We start from the raw sequence: 20,623 nt of genomic DNA, 5'->3' as shown, positions 1-20,623 counted from the left end.
GTGTCTCCTATGTGGAGTACAATCGGCAACTTCTGTGGAGCTTCCTTGATGTGGAAATGGTGGGAGTGCTCGCTTGTCATCATCTAGTCTCTGGGGAGTGTGGTTTCATTTATTGAGGCCCATTTCTCAGGCCAGCAGTACGAAGTTCAGTCACATCACAGACGTGTCTTCATAGACTGGGCCGTGTGGAACCACTGCAGAGCAGCATTTGCATTATTTTATCTTGATTATCTATTTCACTTTTGATTCACAAGTATCTGTTTTTAGATCATTCATCTCTTCAAGGGGCTCATGAGTGTAAACAGCACTTGTACACAACTAAATAAACCCCAACATCCAATAAAATGGAAGGGACTGACTGTACGAGATTTTGTTTTTCCTGCTTCTGATCACACTTGCTTTATAATCCCACCCGAACTCTCCCATCTCCAAGGCCGCACTTCAGTTTTATTGTTTTATTTCCCGTTTGTAGTTGCACTTGTTTCTGACATCTGAATGGAGGTTCAGGGTCGAGCGCAACTAAATATGGGAAAAAAAATATTGCACAGCGCAGCTGATTTCTTTTGGGAGAGGGGAGTTATACTTTGTTTTTTTCCTCTCACGTGGTCACAACACAGCAACCTAGCAGCGTAATACTTTCACATTTGACCGGGTTCCTCACGTGAAATGTTCAGAGGCGCAAGTACAGCGTATCAGTACTCATTAGTATGCTAAGAAATGTTGCTGGTACTCTAACTTGAAATGAAAAAAGCGATACTCTGTAAACTAACAAAGGGAGAACGTGCAGCAGACAGCGACTGGGTATGGAGATTGTACCCTTGAACAGTAAAACTGTGCACCGCGACCTTACTTATAAAATCAACTGTAGCATCGAGTTGTGGAGGATTGCCGGCTTCCCAGTCCGGCCCTCACCCCCAGGCCGCTAGGAGGAGCCCTCCGGACAGCATATTCGTGCCCTGAGTTCCAGCAGGGCCTCATGGACTTTGTAGTGTTGTGACACAGCCCTGCTGGATACCTTGGGGGCCGCCAGGAGTCGCTGTAGGGGGGCTAGTGGGCCCTTACGTGCCCTATAACCCGGGAGTGCGTCATCACCACGTGACTGAAAGAAACAACGTGCTCCCGGGCTGAAAAGACTGTTTACCCTGACCCTTGGGGGTTTGGCCAGGAACCACTTCCGGGTCAGGGGCTATAAAAGGACTCTGGGTAAGCCCAGACATTTGAGCTGAGCTGGGAGGTAGGGTGGCGACGTGTCTGGGCGAGGAGGATTGTTTATTGAATAGTGTATTGGTTATATGAGTAGTGTGGTGTGTGGAGTGCTTTGTGCACTGTGTTATAATAAAAAGAAGATTTATTATACTTTCACCTGGTTATCAGAGTGGTACCTGAGGGTTCAAGAGGTGGACAAAAGCTTTAACAGCTACAGAGTCCTTCAGCAATCGTGTCATTGCCTCATCAGAATCTGACTCCGACTCAGCTGTGACATGTAATATAAATGGCCAATCATGGGCAACTAGACATCATTAGAATGGGCTGAAACTCCGCTGTCCAGTGGTCATGAGCTCTTCACGGTGTGTGGCTTGAAGTAGCTGAGATCTTTAATGAAAGCAGATTCAGATTCACTTAGTCGTAACATGCTTCTCGCTTCGGGGAAACTACTGTGCAAATCACATATTTTATTCATGAGAAACTACGGGGCTTTGCCCCCTGCTTGCTTCGCTCGTCAACCATCCCCAACCCCCTCACCTGCCACTTCACGTCTTTGCCATTTGCGTATGTGGATTTCACTTTCACCAAACAACAAATCTATTGATTCTCGCGGATACGCCTCTTCATTGGGAAGAAACACTACTTAACCCTGATGGCAACACGAATTAGACGATCTACAAGTCTCTGACTTAAAGTTTAAATCTGAACAATATATTCAATCTCTTTTCGCTGTTCCGTTATTTCACCGAGTAATAATTTCCATTTGTTTGCACTATTGCAATCTTTACTATCATTTTTTTGAGACTTTAGAATTTTCGTACTTCCATTATCTGTAACCTGCTCTGCATGTGTATCATGCCAACGTTTTTTAATTCTTTACGACGTTCTACTTTGTCATCTACTCTTTGTCTTTTATTTCCGGCCCCGGGCGTGGTTAAATCTCTTGGCACAAAGTCTCGTCTCGTGGGACTTGAAAGTATCTCTCTCAGAAAGTCATGTCTCTTCCCAGGATTTTTTATTATAATAGAGAGATACAAAGAATGTATGATTTATTTGAAAGAAGACACCCCTGGGTATGTAAAGATACCAATATTGCTTTTGATCGACTTGTGGGTTTACTGCAATGTACACAAATAACTTTGAAATATGGTGGTGTCCTGCCAGTGGAACACCTTGTTCTTAAGTGGCTACAGATAACCCACTTAATCCAGTTTGGGGACAAGCTCTTTCTGCACGCACACCCTCAATCACAAGTCACTGCAGAGTGGTGAATTATCTAAATCTGAACATGCTAGAGATAACATATTGTATTGTTGTTCTCCTTAGAGCTGTTTAATGCTTTCCTAACATTCTCTAGTCCAATTCAGAGCCTACTCTGGTAATGCTCGGTGCAAGGTAGGGTGCCACAGACCACTCACTATCCATTGTGGCAGCACGACAGACTTGTTGTGCTGTCCATGTCAAAGGCACACAGCCGAGTGGGAGAAGTGTGTAGCCCTGCGAGATGCACCTGCGTATCAATGGCAGTGTCATTTCCCAGAGCCAGTGGTGGAAGTGCCACGAAGCAAACTTCCCAAAGCTCGGCAATCTGACCAAGAAATCTGTGTCTGTCTGTCTGTCTCTACTACAAGTGTTCCATCAGAGAGGGTCTTTAGTTAGGTTGGGGGCAGCACTGTAACACGCCACAGAGAATGCTTCAAGCCGGAGGGGGCAGACAGGCTTGGATTGCTGGTAGAGGACATTAACAGCCCCTCCAGTTTGGTTTTGTTATTTGCCAGGTTCTTCAGAGACGCAGGACGTTTTCTGAGGAGGGCATTTTTCATTTATTTGTTCTTTTGTTAACTTGGGTTCACACTTTCTTGAGTCTTATGCACTTTATCAGTGCTAACAACTGCGAGCAGCCACTTACTCTGCACATCTGTCTGAACAAATAAAGTCATCAAAAAATGCCTGTGATTATTCAGATACATTTTGTTTTATTTACACCATAAAACCAAATAAAATGTTTTAAGAATGATGTCACTTTCAGTTTCTTTAAAACAAAAAAATCAATTAAAATCGTAACTCCGGGTGTAGGTGTGAAGAAATTGCAGATTTTAGTTTTAGGCCCCATCTGTGTGCAACTATGCAGCTTACTCGGCACTGCTCTCACTCCGGGAGCGACTCATCCGCTTAACACTGACACCCAAGAGCAACTCGCGGGGCACTTACTAAAAATTCAACAGGAAGTTTTGTTTTAGCAGGTCATGCGGAGGTGCGAGGAGGACAGCATCCCCTGTATCGGTGGTTTCCTGTTGTCTAAACCTCACCACATATCAGAAAGAAGCCAGTCAGCACTTTCTCTAGCTTCAGAGGAAAACAAAAACCAGAAATGGAGACAAAGCCTGTCACTTCATAGGTCCATCACTGCGCTCCTCCACTAGGAGGCATCAGGCGTGATGTGTGTATGTGTGAGTGGGTGTGTGAGGGAAGGGACTAAAGGAGCAGCTGGTCATGTGGGCACCAAGATAAGGGTCAGCAAAAACTGCAAAGTAAAATCCAAGAACTGGAGATAGAAGCTGGCAGATGCTTGAAACATCTTGAAGTGATTTAATAAACATCTTCAACTGCGCCGCAGCCAAGTCTCAACAAATGCTGGACCGCATGACTGTGAGGGTCAAGCCTGAGGATGCTGAGGTGCCAGCTGGGTGGACTGAAGGGGGCTTAGTTTCACGAATGCCCTTCCGCAGGTGGGTGGCTAGACATGCTGCCCCACTCCTCCACGTTTAATTCATAGATCAGCCTCCCGCCATCTGTTTTTTTTTGGCTCCAACCTCCTGAGCCGTTCAGGTTGGTCGATCGGCAGCACTATACTGAGAAAGTGTGAGCGAGGGTTGCCTTTGATGAAGTGGCCCCCCGTACTGACCACTGATTGACCGAGTGCAGGGCTGAGCACGAGAAAGGCCTCTGATGGACTCTGGTGATAGCCACTGTGCTGGATCCAGTGTTCCTTTCAGTATGGAAGTGGTGGGTTCAAAATCAATGACTTTAAAAAGAATGTTTAATAAAAATATTGGACATCTCTTTGGATACCATATTGTAAACTGTACTGCTGAAAAGAAAGGAAGCGCTGACATTTAACTGAGGGACACATTTACGCAGATGGCCGTCTGAGGTGCATATACAAACTGTGTTAGGACCAGAACTGAAGAGAAGGCCAAGTTGGGTCTAACAAGACTACAGTGGGCCGAAGCACCAAAATATACTTGAGTGTGGAGTCACAGGTTGAAAGAAAAAACTAAATTAGTTACGGATCTAAACTCACATCTAAGGCTCAAATCAAGAAATAACAGTAAGTGGACTCCCCATGACTAAATAAGACCCCCTTACACCGCACAACATTTTCTAGGATATTCAGTTGTAGCCTTCATTTACGTAATCTTAGCGACTTGTGGAGAGTTGTGTGGGGGGGCACCTATATGACCAGCAGTCGTGCAGCGTGACATCCCCAGCAACCTGTATTGTAGCAAATGGTTAGGAGCGAACTTATGTGCGTGTGAGAGAGCTGACAACCGATGAGCTCTGGCCTGGAAGTACAATGGCAACAAATCAACACAAGAAGGGCGATGGCGGCCTCAAAGATCAAAGTAAGATAAGTGTAGCAGACTGCACGAACAGAGATGAGGCTCAAGTAACGTCAGAGACAGCACATTCGTCCGTTTATTGTCGTGTCTTCATTCCAGTGTACTCCAAGTTGACTGGCTGCCAAGTATGTCAACCTCACAATGCTCTCATGGAGCAAGCTGAGAAGTTGTGAGAGGGGTTTTGTCGTGTAATCTGACAGCCTCTAGGTGATTGCTATCGTTAAATGTGACATGCTGTCCGATTCATAGACTCGCTGAAGCCAGATGAGACAATGATGACTGAATTGTGCTTAAACCTGGGTGGGAACAATTAGATGGCTCACTGAGGATCACATTTCTAAACCAAACCACACCTCCTGAAGGCGGAGCTCCAAGTAGGGGCAGGGATTTGAACTGCAAAGTTCAGAGGGGCTTCAGTTAATCAGCTATGACAGACAGCAAGCTTCTGATTACGACGAACTGTCTACAGTCAAAGTATCCTAAAAAAAAACACAATTAGACATTGAAATGTCGCGTGTGCAGAGTGCTCTTTACACATTTTAAAAATAAACATAACCTGGTAAATGTGAACGATGTGTCGATAAGTTTAAAAGAATTGGTAACTATATTCATGAAAAAATGAACTACAAAATATACGTTTGAAGTAAACAGAGTGTCACACTCCATCAAAAGGACATCCATTAAGAGAGCTGATAAGAAAGAGCCAAAGGAGGCGCACCCAAATCAGCAGATCTGCCTAATGCCACACGTGGAGGCACAGCTGAGGCCGCACAACACCCACCTTCTGTCTGTCTAAACATGCTGTGACAAAATAGCTGCATTGTTTTAACACATTCTACATCCACAGACCGCAATTCTTAACTAAACTCTGTTTGCTGTTTTACGTCATAGATATAGTGGACAGAGGCCCTTCTCAAATGTGTGGAGTCGGGTAGCTGCGGTGGTCTACGTGTGTGTCTGTTGGTCTTCCTCCACTGTCCCAGCATTCATTGCAACATGCAAATTAATCATTAAGCTTCAGTTACCTTGTGTAATGGAATGGAGAACAACAATTTTAGCTTCTTATTTTCTGACAGCCGTCATCATTTTTTTCAGTTTCTTTTGCTCTCTCCCTGAAACCCCAGCAGCAGTTTAAACTTCACAGACTGGAGGAAGTGAGGTGGGATGTTTTAGGAAGCAGTCCCGTGGATGTAGTCTTTACAGTGCAGGATTTTGCTGCCATTCACCACACACATTTTTAACGGGATGACCCCAGACATGTATGCTCGTTTAAAAATCTCGCCAGACCCTGCGATACTATCGGATTCAAAGTCAAACTTAATCCTTCTGCCTCAAATCTTCTCAGACACAAAACAAATTGAGGTGGTATACTGCATAGATACAGTGATAACAAACTGCATGAAAGTGCCAGGCGCCATGCTACATGAATCGGAGAGCAAATCACAATTAATGACTGCAGTCACTTGGTCTTGTCACATGATCGCAAAGACAGTAATTTGAAGGGATGGCGGATTACATGAAGCCATCATGACTTGTCAGCACAGTTTCTAATTTCCAAATAATCACGTGCTTGTCACATTTTGACATTCTATTAACGTACTCCGTGACGGTGTTAGCTGGTATACGAATGTTTTCCATGTACGTTGAGTTCAGCCACAGTCTTGGCCCGGCTTTTGCATTCTGTTGTAGGAAGACGAATGTGAAACATCAGCCAGATAAGCCTGTCCTCTGTTTGCATAGTCCAAACCACCTGCTCTCCTTCTTACCTTGTGGCCACATTGCAGGCATTGTACTCCTGTCTGAGCTCTCACTGGATGTCCGCTCCTGCACCTACGACTGTGGTGGCTAGTCACAGAGCACTATGATTGAGCCACTGGGGAAGTCAGCGTTACACGGCTGTTAATTCACAGTGTGCGCCATCACGGCTTTCTATGATTTGCTCAGAATTTGTAACAGAAGGCAACGACTGAAAATCGCTGGTGTGTCATTAGACAAAGATGCTTTTGGGAAGAGTTCTGCTTTTACAGTCACTTATCCGAAATACTGGAACTGTCCTCAAAAAATGAAAACGCCCGTCCAGAGTAACTGAAATGCTTCAAGTTCAGAAAGCTTGTTGTCTTACAAGTGGCAGTGAATGGCTGAGTTTGTAAAGCTGCCATCCTTGTGTTAGTCATCTATACAGAGATGCCATTGAAAACACGAGGTGCTTGCCGGTTTTATTTTATGATTTGAAAGTTAATAAAAGCAGAGCTTCAGGACACAATAAATCACACGAGAGCAGTTTCATGTCATCATGTAATGCTAACACTGAATCAACATTACTATTAGAGTGCACGTGGTGGCTCGCCCAGACACGATTTAGGACACTCACAGCAGGGATCTTGTCCTTCAAATGACATCGCTCTTCCTGGCCTTGCGCCTGTTTACAGTCAGGAGGAAAGCTGTCCTCATCTGGAGCAGGAAGTTCACCTTCAGAACGGTGCCCTTCCTGTTGTTTATGGAAACTGTTGACTGTCGACTTGAACTCGTGGAATTCCAAGGGCACCTCCACTGACGTGACAGACGCCCTGACCCTGGGGCCTGAGTGAAGAGCGAGGCCTGAGGCACCTGAAGGTGTTGGAGCTCTCCGTCTCCTCAGTGGTACGCACCACCACAGTTAGCTTGGCCCCTGTGTCCTGATCGCTCACCGTCACTTGCAGGGCATGTGGTGATAAATTTCATTAAAGTGCTCCTGATGTGCTTCTCGGCAAACACAACAAAACATTTGAGTGAGCATATTATTTTATTTGTGTGTGTATGTGTGATATACTTTGTTAATCATCAAGGGGAAATGGTCTTTTCACATCACCTTTGTGGGGGTCAGAATTTAGGGTCAGCCATTGTACAGCACCCCTTGAGCAATTTTCAGGCTAAGGGCGCTGCTCAACAGGCCGTTCTAGAATTAATGATCTCTGAATCAGCAAACTTCAAGATACCAGCGCAGACGCTCAGCCACAGAGTCACCACTCCAGCCTCTTGTCATAGCCTAAACTACATTCTTAATGTCTGTTCACCTCATCTGTGTGGAATTGAGGTCTGAACCCTCCATGTTGTTACTTTAAGCTACACTAGTAGACATCTGGTGCATTGAATCTACAATGAAGCGCGAGGTGTGTAACGTTTAACGAGATGTGGATTTTGTAATTCTGTGTGTTTCCAGGGCACACAACTAGTAAGAAGGATGCCTGCATGTGAGATGGCTTTGTCGTTTAAAGCTCTGTTTCGACGGACTTATGTCTATAAAGTCACCGTAACCACACAGTATTGGTCAGTTTTACCTTCTATAGTCGCATCGTAGCTATGTAATTATTACTCCTCACCATAACAAGAAAACAATTAAATGATTAAGGCAAGATAACCACAGCTCTTGTTAACATTATCTAGATCACAGGTGTCGAACTCTGGTCCTGGAGGGCCGCAGTGGCTGCAGGTTTTCATTCTATCCTTCTTCTTCCTTTGTGACCAGTTTTTGCTGCTAATTAACTTCTTTTGCCTTAGTTTTAATTAACTTGACTCAAACACCTTAGTTGTCTCTTTTTCCTTAATTAGCAGCCAAATAATAATGAGACACAAAACAAGCCACCACATGACCAGTTCACCTGTGCCCAGCACATCCATCCATCCATTTTCCAACCCGCTGAATCCGAACACAGGGTCACAGGGGTCTGCTGAAGCCAATCCCAGCCAACATAGGGCACAAGGCAGGAACCAATCCTGGGCAGGGCGCCAACCCACCGCAGGACACAGTGCCCAGCACATAATATCTGAAAATAACAAAAGGTGAAGCTCTCAGTAAGGTTGATCTCTCAGGTCACCAAAACATTTTGACAGTGTTCTTAGAAGAAACAGAAAATCAACAGTTTTAGAAATGTCTGCCGTGGCAGAATGAGAGCAGCAACAAGCTGTGGAATTAAATAACGAGTTTAATTAACAGCAAAAATCGGCTTTTCATTAAAAGACTGGTTGGAGTGAAAATGGTTGGAGTTTGAAATCCCAATTTAGCTGGTCATCTGTCGGCTTGTTTCAAATCTCATTTCTGTTTGGCTCTCATTTAATGAAGAAAGGAATAAATTCAGAGGACTAAATCCTTAAAAACAGGGCTATTAAGATGAAGGGAAAAGGAGTTAATTAGCAATGAAAACTGGTCAGTGATTAGGAAAAGAGTTAGAATGAAAACCTGCAGCCACTGCGGCCCACCAGGCCTGGAGTTCGACACCCCTGATCTCGATGTAGAAGGCTCAAATGGGAAGTTTAGCTTCCAATGCCGAGGCCACTCACCCGAGACCTCCAGTAAGAATTCTGTGTTTGGAGCTCCGTTGTTTGAATTGCTTTCATGCGACTTGGACAAATTCTTTAACTGCCTCCATTTTGTTTTCCATGAAAAACCTTTCAAATCCAAGGGGAAATGCTGTTTTCACAGGAAATGATGACATTTCACTGACATATCGATTCACTTCTTTTTATACAGAAGGTCAGCGGCTTGTAATCTTTACCAAGATGTGTCCATACAAAGTTAGTGACATGAGCAGTAGAGCTAGTCTTGCAGTAAGAATTATTTTACGATTCCTCCTGATGGAAAACTGATTCCGCCTGACATAGGCTTCAGGGTCAGTTGGGTATTTTCTTTGGAGTTTTGTGTTTTTGAGTGGCGTCATGCTCTTCGAAATGTAGACCTCTCCACTGGCGGCCTACGTTTGAATGCAATGGAAGAGCTGAAGAAACATGACATAAAAATCAAGTTCTAAATGGCAAAGATTCCTTTGGCTAAAAACATGTCAAATTGTTCCTAGTGTGTCCCTGGTGTGTGTATGCGTGTATGTGTGTGTGCCCTGCGGTGGGCTGGCGCCCTGCCCAGGGTTTGTTTCCTGCCTTGTGCCCTGTGTTGGCTGGGATTGGCTCCAGCAGACCCCCGTGACCCTGTAGTTAGGATATAGTGGGTTGGATAATGGATGGATGGATGTCACCTGTATCTTGGGGTTATGATTAATTTGAATAATATATTTATTTATTTTTAATCACAGATGAAGTTTCACAATTTCGCTGTAAATGGTGTTGTTGCTGAGGAGGTTATTGAGGCAAATGCCGGTAGATGTCTAGCACAGCACTACCTTTCATGCGAAATGGTTTGGAAACGAGCATACAGGACATGAAAATAAAATGAAAAAACAAACGATACTCTCCATTGAGACCCTTCTAGTAATCCTAATGCCTTAAAGCTTTGGCTTTTAACACTTCAGTGGGGCTGAGAGACGAGAGCCACTCAAATCAAAGCTGTCCTTCTGGCTGCAAACGCTTCTTTCAGTTAAATTTTTGAAAATGAACTCCATGATTTGATGGTAGCTGATGATATCAATAACAGACATGCTGGCCTCTTATGGCAGCGTAGGCTCCAAGCAGTAATTCCTGCTCTTTATGTTCTTCACGTGTTGCCCACTAATCGATATTTATCCAGAGCCTCGCCTCCTCTTCTCCATCTTCTGTCTGTTGCAGCAGAAAAGTGACAAACCAAAGGAGACCATTCAGTCTGTTTGTCACTCGTCTGTTTAGTGAACAGCTGAGCTTTCCCAATATCTCATCCAGATTTTTCTTAAAGGTTGTCAGGGTTTCTGCTTCAACTCCATTTCCTGGCACTTTATTCCACATTCCCACAACACTCTGTGTAAAGAAGTGTTTCCTGGCTTCAGTCCTAAATGCTCTTCCCCTTCATTTCCACTGATGTCCTCAAGTATGTGATTCACTCTTAACCTTCAAGAGTTCTGTTGGATCTTCTTTATAGAGGCCTTTGAGAATTCTGAAGACATGGATGGATGGTATAGCGGGTCCGCGGCTTCAAGAAAAAGGGCCAGGTGTTAAATCCGTATAGCCGTGTCGTTCTCCGTGGGCGCGATTGCACGACCGCGGGGAGTTAATGAGGTAGTTGGAGCGAGTCGCACCTGCACGTTGATCGTTCTCAATTGCTTCATTGGCTTCCTGCAGCTGCGCCCACGGAGGACCGCGGGTGGATGTGTGTTTATATGGGTCGGCACCAGGAAAGGGGGAATAGAGGAAAAGAGGAACATAAAGGAGGTTAAAGGACGAGAAAGAGCAGTCTTAGCAGGAAGATCTGGCCACCTGAAAGGAGGAAGCAGACTGAGCTGGGGCCCCCCGCTAGTTCGCCCCACTGAATGTTCGGTCGGAGTGGGGTGAGCAAGGCAGGTTTCCTCCTGAGGGATCTGAGGAGCGACTACGTGAGCGCGAAAGAAGAAGGGAGGAGTGCCGACCTCGGGCGGTGTGGCCGTGATGTCCTCAAGGCAGCCAAGATGGAGGTTGGCAGAGAGGAGCTCATTGCTGTTGGGTCTCCGCCGGCTATGCGAGTTATGGGTGAGCCGGAGAGAATGAGAGAAGGAGGTGTGCTAGGATCGTGAGGAGTGAGACTGCATTTGTAAACTCAGATTTTAAAGGATTTCTTGTTTTTATCCCCACTTTGCACTGTTTTTGTGGATTATTTATTAAAACTGTGACGCACTGCACTTTTTGTTTGGACATTGTGATTTCTGTGTAATTAAAGCACAGTCCCCTGGCTTCATTAGGGAATTGTCTTCATTTGTCAGCTCATCTCGGTGACATTACCGACGGTGTTGGGTTCAAGAGCTCCCAGCAGTCGGAAACCCGCATCGTCACAGTCCCCACGTGGTGGTCTCTGCTCGAGACTAAACAGCTGGTGTATGTAATGTTTATCCTTGATTTACAAATGCCACACGTCTCCTTTAAGTCGGCCTTTTCCCAGGAGCCCCAGCTTGAGTTTTAGCGAGTTTGAGGAGATCCTTGGGAAACAACAACCCCGCTAGTCCACGTACTGTAAGGGGTGAGAGGCTCGCACAAGTGCGGCTCACAGCGGCCCAGTAATCACAAGAAGCTTTGCGCTGCTCCCCCAGACTGCATGATGACAGCCCACTACCCAGACTGGCACCCCCTAGTGTTGTGATGGCTAGTGCCATAGAACCACAAAAAAATAACACATTTTAAAACCAGTTTTGCTTTATTGTAAAAAATGAACTTGTCTTGTAAGGGCGTTGATTCCGAATAGAAATGTGGACACAGCAAGCTTTTTTCTCGGCCCTGTGCAAAGGATTATATTTTATGGTCTTTTAAATCTTCTGGTCTGCTCCATTTGACTTCTTCTTCTCTCCTCTTTTGCTCAGGTCTCTTCCTCATCCTTGGCCTCATGCTGTACCCTGCTGGTTGGGGCTCCCAGAAGGTGCTGGACTACTGCGGCCCAGACGCCTCGCCTTACCGGGTAGGCCAGTGCTCCCTCGGCTGGGCCTTCTACACAGCCATTGGTGGAACGGTGCTGACCTTCATCTGTGCCGTCTTCTCAGCCCAGGCGGAAATCGCCACATCCAGTGATAAGGTTCAAGAGGAGATCGAGGAAGGCAAAAGCCTCATCTGCCTTCTGTGAAAGCACATCCCTTGGGCTGCATCCTAGTCGTCTGGGGAGGAAGACCTGGGAGTGAGTGGAGTGGAGTGTTGTTTAGTCCGCCAGTGGTGAGCAGGCCTGTCGTCTGTTTTCAGCCTGTTTGCTATGTGGTGACCAAAGCGTGCAGAGCATCGAGGAGACGCACCCCTTCATTCAAATTCACTTTATGGGGTCTTTCCAAAAGGAAGCTGATGTTTTCAGTCCATTTGCCAGTATAAGCTGCAGTGCCACACCACCAGCTGCAATCAAGCCATGTAAATATTGTTTATAGTGCCAGTTTTAATAACATTAATTTGGAGCCTAAAAAGAGGACGTCTCCCATTTCTGGATGGCCACATGTGAACCACTCTACATACTGGAACCCATATCTCAGCAGGAGTCCATTTGGTTGGCGCCATCAACTGGTTGAAAAGCGCATGGATTTTGCACAGACCTGAATTTCAGATTTGGAAACTTGCCACTGTCAATATTTGATATCAGATCTTGGGAATGCGATTCATTGTGCCGACATTGTATACGCTTCTGTAATGGAACCTGCATTTTATGGAGCATAACATATGGCGTACACAATCCAGAGCATTCTGGGCAACATCAGCCTGGTTTGCATGCATAAAAGACAATGGCAGACGGTGCTGCCAGTAATCACTTCCAGAGCCCCCTTTGCTCTGGACTCAGATGTCTATTTTTCCAGTAAGCAGCATTGCCAGAGAAAAAACTAAGAAAAGACCTCCTTATTTTGCGGCTCAAATTCTGGACGTCCCAAAGCTGGTTCTCAACACCTCCCTACACAAACCCCCCCCGCCCCCCCCAGGTCCTTTTGGTGCTCAAAGTGGGCTTCTATGCAGGGACATACTTTCCACTGTTAGCCACAGTCAGCCATTCCAGTTTCCAGCATAGTGGAGATGCCCCCTGCCAGAAACAATATTGCCGTCCACCCCAGGGAAGACGCCTCGCATCGGCTAACGGCACATTCCTCGCAGTCACCAATCGGACTGACGACTGCACAGTGTTGTGCTAAGGGCTTTTTTGATTTCCCCCCCCACCACTCTTCATTCTTCAGTTTGTTTGAATTTTGAAAAAGAGCAGAGAGGCAGTTTGAGCGCAGCTTTGTTCAACTGCAGTTCTCCGAATCTGTTAGCACTTTAGCCCTTGGGAAGTCGGCTAACGACGGGATTAAAGAGTGAAAGGGAAAAACGCAGCAAGGGGGGACCCACATGTCTTCACGGCCTGTGCCAGAGGATCGGAAACGTAGCAGGAAGGCGTCACTCCTGATGGACATTCTCTATCCTCTCAGGGCTTTGAGGTGCCAAGGCCGGGAACACGTCACACAGCCCCTCAGTAAGCAGGACGAGCGAGTGGACGACCCATGACCACCTAGACCAGAGGTCCTCAATCACAGTCCTGGTGGGCCGCAGTGGCTGCAGGTTTTTGTTCTAACCTGTCAATAATTTAATTTCACGGCTTGTTCGTGCTTTAACTCTACCATGTCAGGTCATTCTCATATCCTTGATTTTCTTCCCCTTTCTAAGGATATCATCCAAATGATATGAAGGCTAAAATGGACGAGTAATTCTCGGTCCTTCACTTTAAACTCTTCACTTTCCTTCCAAGTATTTAATTAAGCCCAATAGTGCATGATAAATACACACAGGCGTAAATGGACGCCAGCTAAATGGAGGCCTGCTGGTTTCTTTTGTCATTTACATGTTGTTGCTAATAAGGACCAATTAAAAACCGAGAATACAGCTGTTTAAGACTAAAATAAGCAATAAGGGTTCAAAATCTTAACAAGCAAGAGAATTAAAATGAAGCACAAGTGTTACTTGAGCAGTAAGTGCTTCTCTTTAAACAACTGGGTTAGAGCAAAAACTGGCAGCCACTGCGGCCCCCCAGGACCGTGATTGAGGACCCCTGACCTAGACCAGTCAGTAATTATTAAAGCAGGAGATCTCTGCAGGTCTTGCAAAGTAAAATCCCAGAGTGCATCACACGGGCACGGCTCTGCTTGCACAAGTTCTCACCAGAAGAGTGCCACCATTACTTCACCCACAAGACACAATAAGAGCAGCACACTGGCACGTCAAGTCTTTCGGCTGTAGACCACTCGCCAGTGGCGGGCGCAGAGCCAGTGTCAGAGTCCTCACCCTACGCAGCTCATGGTTTGGTGATCGTTGACACCTGCTGTTCATAGCTGTCCGCCCGAGTGATGGTGGGTGTCAGACAGCCGTCAACAGAAAGCGACTCGTTGTGTGGTACTCTTTTTCCTTTTCTTGCCACTATTTTCCTAATATTTATTTGTTTCTGTCTGCCCGTTCACATTGCAACTTCCTACTGTTTTATGAAAACTGCACTTGTCACTGTGTGGGTAGTAATGGCAGGGTGATGCTCCTCGATGGGACCACCTCCTTGCGTCTTTGTGACCCAGGGGTCAGAGGAGCGGTGCTTGACAGTCGTACCACAGACTGATTTCCCAGACTGAAACAATCGCACGTCCTCTTAGCCCCTCGGTCACTGCAATGCCAGAATCATTCAAAGACCAATCATCCCTTCAAAGTGCCTCTCTAACAAAGAAATGTTTTCCACGTTTCCTTGGACTTTAAGGTGCATCTTTGACTTTAGTTTTTATCGGTGTGAAATTCCTTCCCATACTGTGAAAACGTATTTGACAGGAACGGCTGGCGTGAAAGGCCTTTGGACTCGCACACCACCTCTTATGTTTCACAAGTTTGTCTTGCATTTTTTGGAACGAGCGACGACATCAGATTTAGGGATTAGACGGACCTTATTCAGCAAAAGCAAAATAAACCGTTGTGCGTATCTGAACATCAAGATCTCATTTGAACTTGGACTTGAATCTGTCTGCAGCAACACAACAACATGGCCTGTCTTGGTCTTTCATTATTCCACTGGACTTTTCACGGTGAATTTCCGTCAAACCCTACAAGGCCATATTTTGTTACTGCATAATAAGTGATGCTCTCTTACTTTTTGATTTTTACACCGATTTCCTTTTCAAACGTGTCCCTGATTGTAACTAAACCTGTGTATGTAGAGGCGCTGCTGCCTTTCGGTGCCTGTGTGGTCCAATTTGTGTTGTGTTTCTTGATGTGTAAAGCAATGTGCCATAATCTTTCCTGTAAAATGAGCATATTTAAAAACATAAAATGTATAATCATGAATATGTGAGATATGTGCAATATGGACGCGGAGAGCATTCTAACAACTGCAACTCGAGTGCTGCCAGAATACCGACGGGATGCCGCGGCGCCAGCTTGATTCCAAGGCGGAGTTGTGAAAGTCCTCACCAGCCCCAGGGACCCCGAAATCAATCCTGCCGTGAAATTAAGGGCTACCTAGCAAGCGAACCACCTGTGCCCGCCAGTGCTTTCAGCAGCTTGGACTTGTCGAACCATCCCGGCCCAGTGATTTCGATCGGGATGTGATTGCCCTGTGCAGTTTACAGTGTGCTAAGGACCATTAAAGATAAGTCTTTTTATTTTGTTCACCTTGTTAGAAATGTAAATCAAATTAATAAAATAAAATGTGCCTTGACAAGTTTGATCTCAGTAGTGGTAACAATATAAAGATTTTCAGGATCCCTCCTGCTGTTGCAGCTGACATGGAGGGTCTGTAGCCTTCGACACCAAGACATCTGCTCAACTCTCAGCAGTCTTTTCAGAATTATTTGAACTCGTGCTGTCTGCGGTGAAGGAGACGTCTGCAGGTCATTTTGATTTAATGTACACTGTTTGCTGGGTCCTTTAAATCTCATGTTTATCTGAAGAACGGAGATGACAAAATTCTGGAAACAGTAGGCTTTAAAGGAGGCCCAGTTTAAACAACAGCAAACAATATCAAAACATTAAAAAAATAAAATTCATATTGTCGCATAATGTCATGGTGGCAAAGTGGAAGTGCTGCTGCCTCACAGTTAGGAGACCCAGGGTCACTTCCCAGGTCCTCCCGGCATGGAGTTTGCATGTTCTCCCCATGTCTGCGTGGGTTTCCTCCCACAGTCCAAAGACATGCAGGTTAGGTGCATTGGGGATCCTAAATTGTCCCTGGTGTGTGCCCTGCGGTGGGCTGGCACCCTGCCGAGGGATTTGTTCCTGCCTTGTGCCCTGTGTTAGCTGGGATTGACTCCAGCAGACCACCGTGACCCTGTGTTAGGATACAGACTGACTGACACAATTCACCTGGACAAAAGGTGAGCTTGCAAACTCCACCAGACAGAGAGTTAAGCCCAGATGCCTGTCTTGTACCCGTTACTTCTGGGTTAAGTGCCAGGCTCCTCGAATGTGATCTGCATTGAATGGGTTTCGAGACAGAAGGACAGATGGATGGTTGGATAGTTAAGAATTCTCACCAACCTACACAAAATTCCAGCAGCTTCCCCTGCAAAGCATGGAACGAGCCTGGAAGGACAGCCAGTAAACCCATAAGGCACGCTGCCTAACACGAGGATAATCTGAAATAAGCCTTGGCTACCTAATCTGCTCATCTTCTAGCAGTGAAAGGAAGCTGGACTAGAAATACAAATCCCACATGGATACTGAGAGAACAGAGAAGCAGCACACAAAGAGTGGACGCTGGAGCTCTGTGGGAGCGGCACAAACCTTGGTGGTCCCCTTGGCATTGTGTGGGCCCAAACGCCTCACTTACTTCTCAATGTCGATGTTGACAACCGAGACGTCACACCTGAACAGACTCTTTGAAAAGGTTTCTTTTTTTGCAGAGAAAAGACAAAACGTTGTGGTGGCGGCAGCAGCTCGCTGTTGTGTGTGCATCTACTGCCACCTGCTGGTCACTGTGACCAACAACGCACGCTAAAGAAACGGCCCGAAATAAGGAATTCGTCACGGAGCCAAATGGCTCACTTTCTGTTCAGTCAACCTCAGATTTTTGGGACATTAACTTGGAATGTGGCCACCTTCAAAGGCACCTTTCTAGCGCTGGTCCTGATGTAGCGCCATGCCATGTCAATGCAACAGTCAATTACTCATTTATTGATTTTTTTTTTTAAACCAATATTAGAAATTCCACCTATTTATGTAGAGAGCTTCATGTGCTCGTGTCCAGCAGGAGACCACAAAACAAGTAGTCTGTGTCAGGGTCATGTGTCTTAAGAGGAACTGAACGGTCTACCTGGGCAGTAGGGCTGAAGAAGAACTGGTGTCCAGTGCAGAACTGGTTCTTGTTCTGTGCCTGGTGCTGCTGTGGTCAAGCCCCTCAGCTGGCTGCTATGGAAGAAGCAGGTCACATTAGAGTGGGTGATGCAAAGTATCATAAGGAGCAAAGCCAACAAGCAGTGCCAGAAGGGGAACAGTGAGCAAGGGGAGCTTTTTAAGGCACCCCCAGACCCCCCATAATGTACTAACTGTGTCTTGTGGCATCTTCAGTTGAAACTCAGCCATTTAGACCAAGTCAGCACATGAAGTAACACAATGTACAAATTCACACAAATTACAGCTGAGATAAAGTGGAGATCTGTGGCCCCCTAGTACTACCAGATGGGCTTCGGCTCTCCACCATCCTGAAACTGCTCTGTAAGCTGATGGATGAGGGCTCACAGAAATAGCCAAGATCTTCTTTACTGATGGTGATCTGCTGTTCCACCTTCCCCAGGAACGTCCTGTTCTGTATATCAGCCCTAACTTTGGTGTCTGGACTTGTGTCCACAATTAACTGTCTTAATAATAAATGGCAGATTTCTGTTTTTGATCGTTAATACATTTACAAACCTTCAACATGGGAAGCACAGGTTATTGAATAGAGATTGATTGGCAGAAATGACACATTTGTTCTATTCAAAAATAAATGTACAACACAATAAAGTGTTCAGTTAGTGAAGAGGTCTCAATACTTTCTGAATCCTCTAACGTTCATTGGCATCCATAATCCAATTCCTGACGGCCACATGTTGGAGCCCCTACTGGCAGCACCTGGACGAGGCTCACTTTGAGACACACATGGAGGGCCTGCTTTAAAGCGGTCAGGAAACCCAACTTACGTATCCTTGGGATGTTGGAGGAAAACCGAAAAACAACTCCTAGAGTGCAAGTTGCACAGAGCTGGGCACGGGACTTGAACCAGGACAATAGATCTGCAAGAAAACCCTGCTAATGACCGTGCCACCCAAGAACGATAGATAGATAGATAGATAGATAGATAGATAGATAGATAGATAGATAGATAGATAGATAGATAGATAGATAGATAGATAGATTATTAATCCCAAGGGGAAATTCACATTAATGCTGTATGGACAGTAAAATCAGGATTTGGGCTGGCAAGTCAGTCGTTAAACTGCAGAACACGACTCCACCGAACATTTAATTATTGGTATCGAAACCGAATGTGGGGCTGGCAAAGTTCTTCTCCACATCCTCAAAAGCATTCCTACAATACCAAAGTTCTTAGGACATTATGGGTTGACTGGAAACTGAAAGCTGGCCCTGTATCAGGGGTCCTCTGTCTCAGTCCCATGGACCTCCCTATCAGGAATTCATGTTCCCTCTATTTGGTCTCATTGTTAATTTGGTGGCCTTTTATTTTTCTTCCCTTTTTCATCAGTTAGATAAGAGCAGTAGTGCGACATTTACATTCAGCAGGATTTCAGAAATATTTGTACGGTGATTTGAAAAACAATTCATTTTGTTCTCTTACACCATTGAGCCACAGTAGCTTTAATTTGACTTTTTTTGGTATTTATCGCCAGAATGAGACACTCTTTAATGTCAAAATGATAACAGATCTCTGTAAAGTGTTCTAAATTGATTACAAATAAAAAACACCAAATAATTGATCACATAAAGCAGGGGTCTTCAGTCACGGTCCTGGAGGGCCGCCGTGGCTACAGGTTTTCATCCCAGCCAGTGTCCTAATCAGAACTCAGTCCTTGCTGATGGTGATAGTTGGTGTTTAACTCTCTGCCTTGTTAGTGCTTTCATTCATCAAATACAAATTTTTGTTTCTTTGTACATCAGAGGTCCTCCATTACAGTCCTGGAGGTCTGCTATGACTGCAGGTTTTCACTTTGATCAGTTTATTCACTAGAACCCTTAATTGCCTATTTTAGCAGCTGCATTTAAGTTTTAATTGTTGCCTGTTTTCTTAGTCAGACTAGGGGGCTTTGTCCCCTGCTCACTACGCTTTCTTTTATAATAGAGAGACATTAGTTAATAATGAGATGCAGATAACCAATAAACCAGCAGCTCTCCAGCTCACGTGCTTACCATGAAGTACCTGTGATAACAATGTTAAGAAATGAATGAGAGGGGAATTTGAAGGACCATTAAGTTTAAATCTATTCTGGTCCACAAAACACTTGGATAACGTTCTCACAGAAGGAGAACTCAAATTGCTCTTGGACGAATGCAAGCAAAGCCAAACAGTTCAATACCAAGTTTCATTATCAGTATGGACTACTTTCTAATTAGGATACTAGTTGGAATAAAAACCTGCAGCCACTGTGGCCCTCCAGGACCGTGATTGAGGACCCCTGACGTAAAGTCCCCCCTTTAATGTGACACCCCTAAGACATCAATGGTGCTGTCAATTGGCTCTACAAGTCATAGAATTAGTTCAATGGTTCAAGCACTTGGAGTTTTTTTTTTGTTCTTTATTTCACCTTATACAATTTCTTGTATTAGGAATTTGTTAGTTTTCACATACCCCTTGGGGTCAGAGCGCAGGGTCAGACATTGTACAGCGTCCCTGGAGCAATTACAGGTTAAGGGTCTTGCTCAAGGGCCCAGCAAAGTAGGATCTCTTTTGGCAGTGACGGGGATTCGAACCGGCAACCTTCTGGATACCAGCACAGATCCATAGCCTCAGAGCCACCACTCCACCCTTGCAGTATAAATGCTTCTTATCTGGAAGGTCCATCTTGTGGTGCATCAGTATGGTGGCCTAACCTGCACAGTGAGGACAAAAGAACAATCCAAACAAATGCAAAGGCGATTAAAGACAAAATCTGCAAGTCACTAAATGTTCAGTTACATCAGTCATTAAAGAAAGAGTATGGCAGAGCTGTAAATCTGCTAGAGCAAGCTGCTCACAAAAACTGAGTGCTTGTGCAAGACGAAAATGAGTGAGGGAAGCCACCAGGAGACCTATGAGAACTCTGAAGGAGTGACAGGTTACAGAGTCCGAGACTGGAGAGGCTGTACAGACAAGAAGCCCGGGTGCAACACCAGTCACAGCTTTATGGGAAAGTGCCAAAGAGAACATAATGCTGGAAAAGAAGAAGAAAAAACACACACACATAAAAGGTGCATGAGGGACTCTGAAGTCAGCT

At 45.3% G+C, this 20,623-nt stretch overlaps 1 protein-coding gene across 2 annotated transcripts in view; it reads left to right on the top strand.

Annotated features, from left to right (window-relative positions):
• Positions 1–15,879, top strand: part of lhfpl2b (LHFPL tetraspan subfamily member 2b) — a 251,811-nt gene extending 235,932 nt beyond the window's left edge. For both annotated transcript variants that reach the window (XM_028805713.2, XM_028805710.2), the window contains exon 6: positions 12,050–15,879. In XM_028805713.2, the coding sequence (XP_028661546.1) occupies positions 12,050–12,306 (257 nt within the window). In that variant the 3' untranslated portion in view covers positions 12,307–15,879. The remainder of the gene's footprint in view (positions 1–12,049) is intronic.
• The last annotated feature ends 4,744 nt before the right edge of the window (positions 15,880–20,623 follow it).

This window comes from Erpetoichthys calabaricus, chromosome 7 (assembly GCF_900747795.2).
Source record: "Erpetoichthys calabaricus chromosome 7, fErpCal1.3, whole genome shotgun sequence".
NCBI lineage: Eukaryota > Metazoa > Chordata > Cladistia > Polypteriformes > Polypteridae > Erpetoichthys > Erpetoichthys calabaricus.
The sequence above is the reverse complement of the archived record's forward strand: the minus strand, read 5'-3'. Positions and strand labels throughout refer to the sequence as shown.